Source organism: Pelodiscus sinensis, chromosome 4, assembly GCF_052426305.1.
Source record: "Pelodiscus sinensis isolate ZL-2025 chromosome 4, ASM5242630v1, whole genome shotgun sequence".
NCBI classification, from domain to species: Eukaryota; Metazoa; Chordata; order Testudines; family Trionychidae; genus Pelodiscus; species Pelodiscus sinensis.
The window spans coordinates 5,391,119-5,405,782 of NC_143055.1; the positions used below are offsets into that span (position 1 = coordinate 5,391,119).

The following is a 14,664-nucleotide window of genomic DNA, read 5'->3' on the forward strand; positions in this document are numbered from 1 at the left end:
CCGGCCCCGCCCCCTGTGTCGGCGGGGCGGGGCGGGGCGGCTCGGAGCGGGGGGGCCCAAGATGGCCGCCTCCACGGGGGACGTGTTCGGCCGCTGCGCCGAGCCGGGCGCCGCCCGCGCCGCCGTGGAAGCGCGATTCGCCGGCAGCCTCAAGGTGAGCGGGGCCCCCCCCCCGGCCTGACCCCCCCGGGATCCCCCCGGGACCCCCCGCCCGGCCTGACCCCCCCGGGACCCCCCCCCGCCCGGCCTGACCCCCCCTCGGCCCCCCGGGACCCCCCGCCCGGCCTGACCCCCCCCCTCGGCCCCCCGGGACCCCTCCCGCCCGGCCTGACCCCCCCCTCGGCCCCCGGGACCCCCCGCCCGGCCTGACCCGCCCGGGACCCCCCGCCCGGCATGACCCCCCCCCCTCGGCCCCCCGGGACCCCCCCCCGCCCGGCCTGACCCCCCTCGGCCCCCCGGGACCCCCCCGCCCGGCCTGACCTCCCCGGGACCCCCCCGCCCGGCCTGACCCCCCTCGGCCCCCCGGGACCCCCCGCCCGGCCTGACCCCCCCCCGGGACCCTCCCCCTCCCGACTCCCCCCTCCGCCCGGGCCTGTCTGACCCCCCTCCCTCCCTCCCCCCCCCGCCCGGGCCTGACCTCCCCCTGCAGCTCCCCCCCCGCTCCCCGGCGGCCCCGATCCTGCCCCAGAGATTCCCCTGGTGCCGCCCGGCTCCCTGCCCCGGCCGTGGCTCCCCCGGGCCCTTTGTGGCCTGCCCCCGGCTCGCTGGGAGGGGGAGCTCCCCGCCCCCTCTCTCTGGCTGGGGGGGGCAGCCCTGCGGGTCCGCATCCCCCTGCCCCGATCTGCGTCCCCCAGGGCCACAGGGCTCTGCACCTCCCTGCCCGTGGCTAGCTGGGCCCTCGCTGAACTTGCCGCGACGGGCCCCCTTCTGCCCCCGTTCCCAGGGGAAAGGCCTGTTTGCCACCAGGAGTATCCGGAAAGGGGAGACGCTCTTCTTGGAGAAGCCTGTGGTCTCGTCCCAGTTCCTCTGGAACGCGCTGTACGGATACAAAGGTGAGAGGAGAGCGCTTGGCTTGCAGACGCGTAGATCTGCCGTCCCGTGTAACTACGCCTGAGAGAGAAGCGGGGACCCTGATGTTTTTGTGCCCCAGAAAATTGCACCGGCCCGATGCCTGAGTCTGGCCATATTGGTCAGTGGCCTATGGTAATAAAATGCTGTTAGCTTAAATAGACTGATGCCTCCCTAGCCACCAGTGCTAGAAATCACGTTTGGTTCCCTTGAAAAGCTGTACAACCCCACACATCCGTGGTACAAGCCGCCTGTCTCTAAATACGGCGGTTCGTGAAAGACTGTCTGCAAAAACCGTGGTGTTATTGGAATAAGCTGGTGGGGCGGGGAGCAAGATGATGACTCAGAGGAACAGGGTTTTAAGACTGGATCTCTCCTGGCCCTCTGGGGTTTAGAAACACTGTGCTGGACAAAGAACTTTTCCAAGCGCTGATCCTGGACCAGAGATCAGGCGGGAGACAAATGCAAATGGTGGTATATTCCTGGGATCTACAGGTTGGACATAGCCAATGCAAAAGGGAGGTGGGAGGAACTGTATAATAAGGTGTGATCATTTACTGAGCCCTGTTACACAGGGGTGACTGCTGAGGAGGGACAGAGGGGCCACCAGCCACATGACCCCCCCCCCCAGCCTGAGGAAGGGCTGGGGGATTGGTCTTGCCTTGGCAGGGGGCTGGACTTGATGACCTCCTGAGATCTTTTCCAGCTCTATGGTTCTGTGACTCACCCCCCCACTCCAGGACCTGCCTCACCCAACCCCTGTTCCACCCTCTCCCCGGTGCCGCCTCTCCCCTGCCCTCGCCTTGCCTCTTCCCCCTCCACTGAGTGATGTGGCCCTGGGGACTAACGGGATTTTTACCCCCCTCCTCAGTCATCGGCAAGCAGAGCACTGTGGCCCCATCTCACTCTGTTCCCCATTCTGTGTTGCTCCACTTCCTGCTGGTGAGTGTGGAGGGGAGGGGATGGACCCTTCTTGTGAGCACCAGACACCCCCCGCTAGTCCGCCTGCCGGCTGACCCCTGGCCCCTCCCACCCAGGGTACATTTGGGAGGCTTGTTCTCCCCCCCTCCCTTACATGACACCCATGCTGTTACAGTAGACCTTGGCTTCCTTGGGCACTGTGCCTTTTATACCACCAATGCCTAACGGTGTAACAGGGTTAAATAATGATGGCAGATGAGGAGACTGCTGTGTTGGTTAGGCCTCAGTTGGAGTGTTGTGTCCAGTTCTGGGCACCACGTTTCAAGAAAGATGTGGAGAAATTGGAGAGGGTCCAGAGAAGAGCAACAAGAATGATGAAAGGTCTGGAGAACATGAGCTAGGAGGGAAGAGTGAAGGAATTGGGTTTGTTTAGTTTGGAAAAGAGAAGATTGAGGGAGGACATGATAGCCGTTTTCAGGTATCTAAAAGGGTGTCACAAGGAGGAGGGAGAAAACTTGTTCTCCTTGGCCTCTGAGGATAGAACAAGAAGCAATGGGCTTAAACTGCAGCAAGGGAGGTTTAGGTTGGACATTAGGAAAAAGTTCCTACCTGTCAGGGTGGTTAAACACTGGAATAAATTGCCCAGGGAGGTTGTGGAATCCCCATCTCTGGAGATATTTAAGAGCAGGTTGGACAGATATTTATCAAGTGCTTGATCCTGCCGGAAGGGCAGGAGACTGGACCTGATGACCTCAAAGTCCCTTCCAGTGCTAGTGTTGTATGAGAAACCAAGGAGCGTTAGGCCAGGGAGGAAAGATTTCCAGCTGAGATTTGAAGTGGCATGAAGTACCAGCGAGCGAGGGAGATCCGTGACGGCCATTTGTATGGCAGGAGCTGTGTAGCTCAGGGGTTTGCCGTACAGATCCGTTTGCGGACCCACAGCGCGGGTGACGTTTGGAGGCAAAGGGAGTTACCGATGCAGGCGGTGGGGCTGATAGCGGAGGCCGTTTTTCTATGGACAGCCTCGGGCCTATGAGGTTTTCAGCGTGGTGCTTTTGAGTGGGATAGTGAACCATAAACCAGTGTCGCTCCACGGAAGTTAGTGGACCCACACTGACACAACCAGGGTCTGGCATGCTGCATGCACACGCATCCGTCCTTTGAGAGACCCTCCTGCTGAACCTCTGCCGCCCGGCCCCTCCTCTCTTCCAGCCTGTGACCACTGTCTGCGGGCCTTGGAGACCGCCGAGGAGAACGCGCAGAGGCTGCTGGGGAAAAGCTCTCGGGTCCTGCCGCACCCGGAGCAGTGCAGCATCCGGAAGGATTTGCAGCAGGCCTGTCCCCATTGCCAGGTGCGGTGCTGCAGGGGAGAGCTGGGAAGGGCCATCGCGGTGGCCTGGTGTGGATCGGTTTGGATGGGACGTGATCTGCCAGCAGGCCACGTCCCTTTCAGATTTGCCATTGAGGCTGCTGCCGCCCAGGGGTGGGGGTGCTCTCATTGGGGAGATGGAATGGCTTTCCTCGCTGCCAGTAGGCTGGGCAGGTCCGCCTGGGTCAGCTAAGCCAGCTCTTCCCACTCTACAGCCTGATCTTACACAGGCCAGCCAATGGGTGGGGCCAAAGGGACAATTAACCCCAGGACCTGGTGATTCAAAGAGGGTTGGGCTCCAGCTGCTACAACTGCTCGGAGCCCTGAGCCCACCCAGATGGCCCTTAGGGCTGACTGGGGAGGCCATGATGTGTGTGGTGTGCTCCAGGCAGCATGAGGGGGATGGCAGGATGCTGTGGTCCAGGCAGCGCTGAGAGCCAACTGCCCTTGGCCCCGTCCCTTTCTGCCCTTGGCCCCGTCCCTTTCTGCCCTCGGCCCCGTCCCTTTCTGCCCTTGTCCCTCCCTCTTCCTGGAGTGAGGAGTTCCCCCTCCCCATACACACACCTTGCCCAGGAGCCTGGTGTGGCTGTCAGCTCCCCTGGTCTAGCACCATGGGGCTGCAGGGGAGAGTCATTGCGTGTGTGTCCGGGGAGGGATTCACCCAGGCGGAAGATGTGCCTTTGCTCCCTCTTGCTCTTCCTTGCCATAGATCAGGTCCAGGACTCTTCAGGGGATAGGACTGCTCCCGGGACCCCCTCTTCCCTCTCCCAGCGCCCTGCCTAGGGCTGGTCGCTGTCCTCCGGCTAAGGCGCCGTTACTCTTGTGCCGGCTGACGTGTGTCGCTGTCTCTCTTGCTGTCCAGGTTGCTTACTGCAGTGCCGAATGCAGGCAGGCGGCTTTGGAGCAGTACCACCAGGTGCTGTGCCTGGGCCCCTCCCGGGAGGACCCCAAACATCCGCTCAACAAACTGCAGGAGGCCTGGAGGTAGGTGTGTGGGAGGCACTGATGGACCAGAACTGTCTGCCAAATAGGCTGCACTGGCCCACTCAGGACTCGCCCTGTGTCCAGCTGAAAGTAGCCTGGGGCAGGGTCACTTACTGCCCAGCCTATAACCCTAGATGCCATCCACGGCCACCTACGATACGCAGCTGTCCCAGTGCGGCTTCACGGCCCCAGTGGGAACAGGCTCCTGAAGGCCACGCCTGTGTGGCTTGAGCTAGGAGAGAATCTCCCTCAGCTGTATGGAGGCTGCCACACCCAGCGGAGCAGTTCTGATGGCGTCCAGCAGAGGGCAATAGAGCAGCACACCCCAGTGCCTGTATTACAGCACGGCCCTTCCATGGTGCCATCTGCAGAGCTCTGAGCCTTTCGCAGGAGGGACGTGGAAGGTTCATCGATAAGCCTCGCCCTTAAGGGATGAGGCGTACCAGTTCTGGTCCACCGGTGGGGGCTGGAGCAGCTCCCTGTCCGCCGAGGAAAGGAGACTGCTTGAGCCCCATGAAGCCTGCCGTGGGTTGGGAGCTGCCTCCCCCCTTTTAATCGGCTAACCGGTTAAACATTACATTTAACTGCTTACCCAATTAAACAGGGTTTTCCATCCCTGCTTCATTATTGAATTAAGCCTCCCGACACTCTTGCAAGGGAAAGAGAAGGATTTTGATCCCTGTTTGCAAGTGAGGAAACTGAGGCACAGAGCAGGGGCGGTATCTGCCTGGGGTCTAGGGGGTAACAGAGCCCAGTTCTCCTGACTCCAGCCCTGCGCTTAACCATTAGACAGCAACAACTCATGAGGATTAACAAGTACGTTCTTAGCTGGCTCTTCAGTTATTTGTATTCTAGGAGCACTCGGAGATCCCTGTGCGAGCTGAAATCCAGGCCCAGCCCCAGAGAATTTGCAGTCTCAATAGACCACTGGTGGGAGGGAAGGCGGGGCACTGACAGAAGGTCCCACAGCCACGCTGAGACTAGAACTGGAGTCTCTCGAGGGCTGTAGCTCGTTGGCCTTGCTGCCTTTAGCTGTTTCCCTGTCCACAAGCATAGAAAGGAGTGGTAGGCAAGGCCAGCAAGGTCTCCTGCTACAGTCCAGAGTCAGGGCGGGGAGTTGCTCCTTTGCCAGCTCTATAACCAGAGGTCTGCAAATCCCCCCACTCAGCCTTTTCGAATGCGGTTAATTTCCACTTCCCCGGGGCCCCTGGGCTGCTTGTGTCAGTCCGATGTCTGTGTAGAAGGGAGGCGGTGGGAGGTTTCAGTCCTGTCTCCCTACAGGGAGCAAGCCCCCCTTACTGTCTCAGTGCCAGGACATCTCTGCTCATCTCGCTCTCTCCATATTATTCCTCCCTCTCCTACAGAAACATCCATTACCCTCCGGAGACTGCCAGCATCATGCTGCTGGCCAGGATGATAGCCACTGTCAAACAGGTGCGTGCCTCAGTTTGCTGCTCGTGGTTCTAGGCGTGTCTCTGCATCTCCTCCACATTGCTCCCTGCTGCCGGCCCTCTGCTTTAGGGGAACGCCAGCGTTGCCCAGGAAGGGGTCAGCATCAGCACCCCCACACTAATGTTAGTCTTGCTAGTGGGGTTCACAGCAGAAGTGAGAACGTGGTGGCACAGGTTATCAAGCTGAGGACATATCCAGCGTCCTGTGCAGGCTGGACTTAGTTATTAGCCCATAAGCATGGCCATACTGGGGCAGACCACAAGCCCATCATCCTGTCTTCTGACTGTGGCCAATGCCAGGTGTGCCAGGGGGAATGAACAGAGCAGGCAACCATCAATCCCTCCCCTGCCACCCATCCCCAGCTTTTGGCAGACAGACGCTAGGGCCACCTTTCCTACCCATCCTGGCTAATAGCCATTGATGGACCTAACCTCCGTGAATTTATGTAGTTCCGTGTTGAACCCTGTTATAGTCTTGGCCTTCACACCCTCCTGTGGCAAGGAGTTCCGCAGGTTAGGAACATAAGGCCGTAAGAGCGGCCATACACTGGTTAGCTGCGTGTAGTGTGAAGAAATAACGTCCTTTGGTTTGTTTTAAACCTGCTGCCTATTAATTTCATTGGCTGGCCCCTGCTGGATCTGGTGCTGCACTGTCTTGCCTCCATCTACATCTTCAGTGCTACGGTTATTGCTAGCTCGGTGTGCTCTGGCCACGCCTTCCCTTTGCCATGCAGACTTGCTGCAAGCTAAGCACCTGGCAGGTCAGCACCCCTCATTCCCCGGTCTTCCTGGGCACTGCCTGTAGCAATAGGGCGGGGCTGCCTGTAGCTCTGGGAAAACGTGGTCTGGTGTTGGCCCAGACCTTGTAAGGGCTTTGGGTATCATGCTGAGAAGGGCAGAATAATACCCCCCTGCCAGTGTTTCCACCAATCTTTTCCACCTGTGTCCGGATTTTTTGATACATGTGCGGAATAAATTTTTATGTGCACCAAGGCATGTGTGAATGTGCACCACCACTAGAAACAAAAAAAACTAGCTGTGAGTGCTCTGCTGATCAGCTGGGCAGCATTTGGATGTCTCCTGAGCGGCCGCACAAATGCCCAGCTTACGAGGAACACTGCCCCCCACCCGTGTGGCAGAGCTGAGCCATGGGAGGTGAACTTTATGGGCTAACATCCAGGGTAGGTGACGTGTTGTCTCAAGACCGCTCCCTGAGACGTGATCTCCAGGGGCCTGGGAGAGCTCAGGAGAAAGGGGTGGGGCTGTGTATGAAGCAGCATTTCCTAACTGCAGTTTGGGGTTGTGACGTCCCTCGTTCCATCAGAACCGTTATCACCCCTAGCAAAGGGAGACCTGAGCTTGCCTAGAATAGAAGCTATCACTATGGAACTAGGTTAAGTCCTTTGCATGAATAGCCCCTCCATGGCGTATTCTCCTTCTCGTTCTAGCTTCCCGCACGGCCCTCACTCTGTGTGTCCGAGTGTCTCACCTGCATGGCCTCACAGCTCCCCTCTCAAATCTTATCTTTATGTCGCATATGGGGAAACTGAGGCACGGGTGGACATGTCCACAACAGTGTGTCAGTGGCAGAGCAGAACTGAACCCGGCTCTCCTAGTCCCCACCCTGTGCGTTTAAACACACAACCAGCCATCCTCCCCTTTTCTTTCCCTCTGGAGCGCCTGTTTGAGCGCGTGTTTGGTGCGTTTCAGGCGAAGGACAAGGACCGGTGGGTGAAGCTTTTCTCTCAGTTCTGCTGTAAAACGGCCAACGAAGAGGAGGAGATTGTTCACAAACTTCTGGGGGACAAATTCAAGGTGAGCGCGTCGCTCCTGCCGTGTGCTTGGGCCTTTGGGGCAAGGCAGGGGCGTTCATGGGGTCCCTGGGTTCCTCTGCTTTCCCTCTGAGGGCTCCTTGGTCACACAGACACCCCACAGTCATGAGCAGACCTGGGACTCTCAGCGTCCAAAGCACGGGCCTCCTCCACTTGGACTAAGGCTCAGCGACGGGCCAGCCGTGGGACCGGCCACCTGAGGGAGCCACAGCCGCGAAGCCCCTGTATTGCCCGGGCTCCGTGGGAGCAGACCAAGCTACGGCCTGTCTGCTGTCAGTGCCAGGGGTCTTTATGCTCCGGCAGCAGGGTGTGGCCAGACCCCAGCGTCCGCAGTGGCTTTGGGTTGTCCATGTGGGACCGTTTAGACAAGCAGCCTCCTGCCGGACGGCGGTGAAGCAAAGAGCCGCCTGGCCTGCGCCAGACTCCGGCTGGCTGGAACGCGGCCACCGCACCAGCCCTGTGGCTCTCTCCTCGCTCATCTTGGGGCCCTGTTTCTCCAGGGCCAGCTAGAGCTCCTCCGGCGGCTCTTCACAGAAGCCCTGTACGACGAACACCTCAGCAGGGTGAGTGCACGTCCTCGTCACCCCCTTCCTCCCCAGGGGGCGCGCCGAGGAGCCCCCGTTTCTCCCCAGAGCCTCTGAAGTGGGCTGCCTGTCCCGAGAGCACCAAGGGGCTAGGGTTGGGCCTGGAGCCTGTCAGTGCCTCACCCTCGCGGGGCTGAGGGGGAGTACGAGGGGCAGCCTTGCTCTCTGGCCCCGAGCATTTCACCCCTGCGTGCTCTGAGCTCAGACAGGCCCAGGGGGCTGGAAGGGACCCGAGAGTCATCTCGTCCTGAGGCAGAGCCGAGTCACCCAGACCAGCCTGCCCGGTGTCCAGCCTGTTCTAGAAACTTCCAGGGAGGGCGGGTTCCACGGCCTCCCTTGGAGCCCTAGAGCTGAGCCCCCCTCACAGGGAGCCGGCTTTTCCGAAGAGCCAACCCACCTCCCCCTGGGTGCTGATCGAGCCCAGAAAGGAGCAAGAGGGCAAATGTGGGGAGTTGGGGGGACCAGAACCAGCTCACTAGGGGGCGGCAAGCAGGAGTCACGGGGTGAAGCCGAGGGGGGCAGAATGGAAGCTGGTGACCCTGGATTCTGCTAGAGGCTGGGGCCCCCTTGCTTGCTTGGTCCGATGGTCAAAGGTCCTGATCTCCCCCTCCCCTCCCCGCAGGGAATGGGAGCTGGGGATGCTAAGCGCTGATGCCTCAGTTTCCCCAGCCAGGTCTCTCTCTGGGCATTTCTAGCGCTCCCTCCCGGGTGCAGGCTTTGCTATGACAGGTGCTAAAGCCGCGTCACAGCAGAGCGGGGCCTTCCTTTGCTGCTGGCTGTAATAGCGGTAGTACCCGTTCTCTGGCCGCCCCAGCGCCCGCGGCCCGTCGTGTGAGTCTGTAACAGGCCTGGAACGTGAGTCTGTAACAGGCCTGGATCGTGAGGCTGCCCACGGCCAGGCCCTGGTCTCTCCTGTGGGCGAGGAAGGCAGCGGGCCGGTCCCTGGGCTCTCCTGAGTGCGAGGAAGGCAGCGGGCCGGTCCCTGGGCTCTCCTGTGGGCGAGGAAGGCAGCGGGCCGGTCCCTGGGCTCTCCTGAGGGCGAGGAAGGCAGCGGGCCGGTCCCTGGGCTCTCCTGTGGGCGAGGAAGGCAGCGGGCCGGTCCCTGGGCTCTCCTGTGGGCGAGGAAGGCAGCGGGCTGGTCCCTGGGCTCTCCTGAGGGCGAGGAAGGCAGCGGGCCGGTCCCTGGGCTCTCCTGTGGGCGAGGAAGGCAGCGGGCCGGTCCCTGGGCTCTCCTGTGGGCGAGGAAGGCAGCGGGCCGGTCCCTGGGCTCTCCTGAGGGCGAGGAAGGCAGCGGGCCGGTCCCTGGGCTCTCCTGTGGGCGAGGTAGGCAGCGGGCCGGTCCCTGGGCTCTCCTGAGGGCGAGGAAGGCAGCGGGCCGGTCCCTGGGCTCTCCTGTGGGCGAGGAAGGCAGCGGGCTGGTCCCTGGGCTCTCCTGTGGGCGAGGAAGGCAGCGGGCCGGTCCCTGGGCTCTTCTGAGTGCGAGGAAGGCAGCGGGCCGGTCCCTGGGCTCTCCTGTGGGCGAGGAAGGCAGCGGGCCGGTCCCTGGGCTCTCCTGAGGGCGAGGAAGGCAGCGGGCCGGTCCCTGGGCTCTCCTGAGGGCGAGGAAGGCAGCGGGCCGGTCCCTGGGCTCTCCTGAGGGCGAGGAAGGCAGCGGGCCGGTGCCTGGGCTCTCCTGAGGGCGAGGAAGGCAGCGGGCCGGTCCCTGGGCTCTCCTGTGGGCGAGGAAGGCAGCGGGCCGGTCCCTGGGCTCTCCTGTGGGCGAGGTAGGCAGCGGGCCGGTCCCTGGGCTCTCCTGAGGGCGAGGAAGGCAGCGGGCCGGTCCCTGGGCTCTCCTGTGGGCGAGGTAGGCAGCGGGCCGGTCCCTGGGCTCTCCTGAGGGCGAGGAAGGCAGCGGGCCGGTCCCTGGGCTCTCCTGTGGGCGAGGAAGGCAGCGGGCTGGTCCCTGGGCTCTCCTGTGGGCGAGGAAGGCAGCGGGCCGGTCCCTGGGCTCTTCTGAGTGCGAGGAAGGCAGCGGGCCGGTCCCTGGGCTCTCCTGTGGGCGAGGAAGGCAGCGGGCCGGTCCCTGGGCTCTCCTGAGGGCGAGGAAGGCAGCGGGCCGGTCCCTGGGCTCTCCTGAGGGCGAGGAAGGCAGCGGGCCGGTCCCTGGGCTCTCCTGAGGGCGAGGAAGGCAGCGGGCCGGTGCCTGGGCTCTCCTGAGGGCGAGGAAGGCAGCGGGCCGGTGCCTGGGCTCTCCTGAGGGCGAGGAAGGCAGCGGGCCGGTCCCTGGGCTCTCCTGAGGGCGAGGAAGGCAGCGGGCCGGTCCCTGGGCTCTCCTGAGGGCGAGGAAGGCAGCGGGCCGGTGCCTGGGCTCTCCTGAGGGCGAGGAAGGCAGCGGGCCGGTCCCTGGGCTCTCCTGAGGGCGAGGAAGGCAGCGGGCCGGTCCCTGGGCTCTCCTGAGGGCGAGGAAGGCAGCGGGCCGGTCCCTGGGCTCTCCTGAGGGCGAGGAAGGCAGCGGGCCGGTGCCTGGGCTCTCCTGAGGGCGAGGAAGGCAGCGGGCCGGTCCCTGGGCTCTCCTGAGGGTGAGGAAGGCAGCGGGCCGGTCCCTGGGCTCTCCTGAGGGCGAGGAAGGCAGCGGGCCGGTCCCTGGGCTCTCCTGTGGGCGAGGAAGGCAGCGGGCCGGTCCCTGGGCTCTCCTGAGGGCGAGGAAGGCAGCGGGCCGGTCCCTGGGCTCTCCTGAGGGCGAGGAAGGCAGCGGGCCGGTCCCTGGGCTCTCCTGAGGGCGAGGAAGGCAGTGGGCCGGTCCCTGGGCTCTTCTGAGGGCGAGGAAGGCAGCGGGCCGGTCCCTGGGCTCTCCTGAGGGCGAGGAAGGCAGCGGGCCGGTCCCTGGGCTCTCCTGAGTGCGAGGAAGGCAGCGGGCCGGTCCCTGGGCACTCCTGAGGGCGAGGAAGGCAGCGGGCCGGTCCCTGGTATCCAAAGGGGTGGGAATCCCTGAGCCAGAGCATGTGGGAGCTGCGGAGAGGGCGGCTCGCCCTGCAGTCCTGCCCGGTAAACGGATCCTCTTGCTCCTCGCTCTCCCTGCAGTGGTTCACTCCAGAAGGGTTCCGCTCGCTCTTCGCCCTGGTGGGGACCAACGGCCAAGGCATCGGCACAAGGTAACCCAGGGCTTCGCCCTGCGCGGCGAGAAGTCGGCACGGGCGGGACGAGAGTCCCATGGGAGCTCGCGAGGGCTCTGGGCTCCCCTCAGCGTGCACACGACTCAACCCGGCCGCTGGGAGCCACCCTGCGTATCTCGAGAGCCTAGAAAACCTTGGGTACGTGCTGCTGAGCTTCCGGAAATGCTAGGACAGGAGCTCCCTGACTCCAGAGCCTCTCCAGCTCAGGGCTGGGTCTGCATCGGGGCTTGGCCTGTTGGGGCCCTTGGATAACTGAGCCCTGGGGAGCTCCAGGGAGTCCTGCCCCCTCCGGCGCGTCCTGCGCTGAAGACGGGGAGTCTGGCTCGCTCACGGGACGTGATCCCGGCTGTCCTGCGCGCGGGGGTCTGGGCGGCGCGCTCCCCCTCCCGCCCGGATCCAGCGCCCTTTGGCAACATGGCCGTGTTCTGTCTGGTTTCCGCCAGCTCCCTGAGCCAGTGGGTCCACGCCTGCGATGCCCTCGAGCTTCCCCTACGCGAGCGAGAGGAGCTAGACGCCTTCATAGACCAGCTCTACAAGGATATCGAGCGAGGTCAGGGCGGCGGGACGCAGCGGCGCGGCTCCCAGGCAGCCGGCGCTCGGGTTCCCGGGGCGTTGTCGTCCCTGGGACGGGTGGGCTGGGGCAGCACGTTGGACCTGGCAGCGACGGCCCCGTGAAGGCCTTGGCCGGGGTCTCTGAGCTGCAGGGGGGTTCGGTGTCTGGCCAGGCTGCGGCTGGGGGGCAGATGGCAGCACTCGCCTGAGCTGCACTCGAGTGAGTGGCCGAGCAATAGAGCGGGGCTGCCGGCCGCCCAAGCGAGTACGCGCCGGGGGGCGTATGCGGCTGACACTGAAGGCCGCGGCAGTGTTTACATCTGCCTGAGCTGCTCCCGGCTGCGCCCGGAAAGAACTCCCCTCCTTCCCGTTCAGAGCCGGGGCCAGGACTGGCTTTGTCGGGAGTCCCCGTAGCCTGGGCAGCTGGGGATAGGGCTCCGGAGACTGGGCAGCGCGGCTGAGGCGAGGTGAGCTGCCGGGAGCAGGTCCGGGGGCTGGCGGAGGGAGATGGCTGCGTCCCCAGGCGACGGCAGCCAGTTTTGAAACCCCCGCTCCGTAATTTGCTTCCGCGCTGCGTGGGGCACGGATGCGGAGCAGTCGCTAGCTGCTTGATTGGTAGGTGTAGTGAATGAATTGGCTGCCTCCAGGCCTTCAGTTCCTCCCCGAGCTGTATGGGAGGGAGTTTGGGGTCTGACCCCTTTAAATACCAGCCCCCCAGCTGGCCAGTCGCCAAGCTCTCTGGGGGGCTGAATTGGCTTGGTGTGCCGGGCCCAGGTACTAAAAGGCTCTGTCTTGGCTGCGTTTGCCCCGTGGCGCGAGGATCAGGGTGTGGCCGGGGAAAGCCAGCCAGCACCGTAACCGCCTCTTTCTGCCTCAGAGACCGGCGAGTTCTTGAACTGCGAGGGCTCCGGCCTCTACGTGCTCCAGAGCTGCTGTAAGTAACACGCCGGTGCCAACTGGCCTGCCCGGCCCCTCCCCCTTTGGCGCCACTTTGAGCGGCTTTCCAGAGACGCGGCCTGCTCGGGTGGGCCAGCCTGGGCTGTCTGCTCGCCTCCTGCTTATTGGCGGGATGCCTCTCCAACGCTAACAGGCCAGACGTGAAAATAAACGCCAGCAGCTCCGCCCACACGAGTGACCCTACAATAACAAACCCGGCTCTGCAGCCTAGCGCCAAGGGAACCTCCGCATTTCTCCAGAGTGCCGGGGCACAGGGCACGTGACAGACACATACCGCGTGACTCAGGCCCCAGAGAGCTCTCTGCACCCAGCGGGGTGGCAGTGCTTTGGGGAGGTGTCCAGGCTTAGCTGCCTCCTGTTGTTAAAGGAGCGGCAGTCAAGGCCTGCGTTATGAACGAGAAGAGAGCGAGCGTAGAGAGAGCGCCGCCGGGCGTCGCTCAGCCAGGGTCTTGGCAGTTTCCTCCCAGGGATGAGGGGTTTGAACTAAGCCTTTGGCTCATCCTCCAGGCGAGGCTGCCGGGGGCTGCGTGGGGAGCCGGAGCTGCTGCCCATGCTGGGCTTGCTGTCTCTGGCGCCACCCTGGCTGCGTGTGTCACCGCGGCTCCCTGTCAGCGGAGCGCGTGGGCGGCCACCCTGCAGGTATTCCAGTGCTGATTAGCACAGCGCCCACAGCCGGCAGCGTGTGTTTCTGCTGGTGGTGCACACACCGTGGTGCACAGAACAACATTTATTCCGCACATGAAAACAATCAGAGGGTACGTTGTGTGGTGTTCACCGGCTCGGGTGCCTGTCTCTTCCCTGCTGCAGGTAACCACAGCTGCATCCCCAACGCCGAGACGTCCTTCCCGGATAACAACTTCCTCCTCCACCTCACCGCCCTGGAGGAGATCAGGCCGGGAGAGGTGAGCTGGCAGGGAAGGGAATGGCTTCTTTGTCTGGGGAGGGACAAAGCCTGTAGCCCCACTCACAGCCCAGACTCCTCCCAAAGGCATGGCTGTCCAGTCTGAATAGCCCCCGCCCACTACCATCATATCCGAGCACTTCCTAGTAGGTAACATCCCTTTTGTACATATGGGGAAACTGAGGCACGGAGAGATGAGGTGACTGGCCCAAGGCCAGGCAGGGAGGCTGTAGCAGAGCTGAGGCTTGAGCCCCAGTTCAGAGTTTCGCTAAAAGGTGGCCCTTGGGTGAAGAAGGGACAAAGGTCATTCAGAGCTGTTCGGGACCCTGGTTATCTTGCGAGCCGTGGGGGTGCCGCAGGCAATCTCCGCCGTGCGGACGAGAGACGGGGCTGTGCTCCACGCCCCTGGCCGTCCGGGTAGTTCAGATCTGACCCCCCTCCGCCCCCAGGCTCGTGTGAGGGCAGGAAGGCGGGGGGCTGGGCTGAGGACGAGACGGGAACTGACTCTCAGCCAGGCCTGCGTGACTCTTGCCTCGCCAGGAAATCTGCATTAGCTACTTAGACTGCTGCCAGCGGGAGCGGAGTAGACACAGCCGCCACAAGATCCTCAGGTAGGGCTGGCCCCCGGCGCCGAGCCGCGGGCCCTGGGGGCAGGGCGGGGGGGGGGCTCCCAAGGCAGGGCCGGCAGCACCAAGCGGCTCCGCAGAATGTCATCCCTGGCTTACCAGGGGACGCCTGGCTCCCCCCCCCGGGTTACTCAGTCCTTGGCCATAGTGGCTTGGTCCGGCCTCCGTCTGCTGCCTCTCGCCCAGGGGGTTGCAAGCGAGGGGGCATGCCCCAGCTGGGGGGGATGCCGGGCGCTGGGGCGTGTGGCCGCCCTTGACGTGGCTCGC

General features: G+C 63.4%; 1 protein-coding gene across 1 annotated transcript in view; it reads left to right on the forward strand.

Moving 5' to 3' along the window:
- The window catches only part of SMYD5 (SMYD family member 5), a 20,230-nt gene continuing 5,566 nt past the window's right edge, over positions 1-14,664 (forward strand). Inside the window, exons 1-12 of the mRNA XM_089777739.1 lie at positions 1-154; positions 944-1,052; positions 3,202-3,341; positions 4,221-4,342; positions 5,707-5,776; positions 7,504-7,608; positions 8,126-8,188; positions 11,270-11,340; positions 11,805-11,911; positions 12,791-12,847; positions 13,678-13,772; positions 14,312-14,382. Coding sequence (XP_089633865.1) covers positions 62-154; positions 944-1,052; positions 3,202-3,341; positions 4,221-4,342; positions 5,707-5,776; positions 7,504-7,608; positions 8,126-8,188; positions 11,270-11,340; positions 11,805-11,911; positions 12,791-12,847; positions 13,678-13,772; positions 14,312-14,382 — 1,103 coding nt within the window. The 5' untranslated portion in view covers positions 1-61. The remainder of the gene's footprint in view (positions 155-943; positions 1,053-3,201; positions 3,342-4,220; positions 4,343-5,706; positions 5,777-7,503; positions 7,609-8,125; positions 8,189-11,269; positions 11,341-11,804; positions 11,912-12,790; positions 12,848-13,677; positions 13,773-14,311; positions 14,383-14,664) is intronic.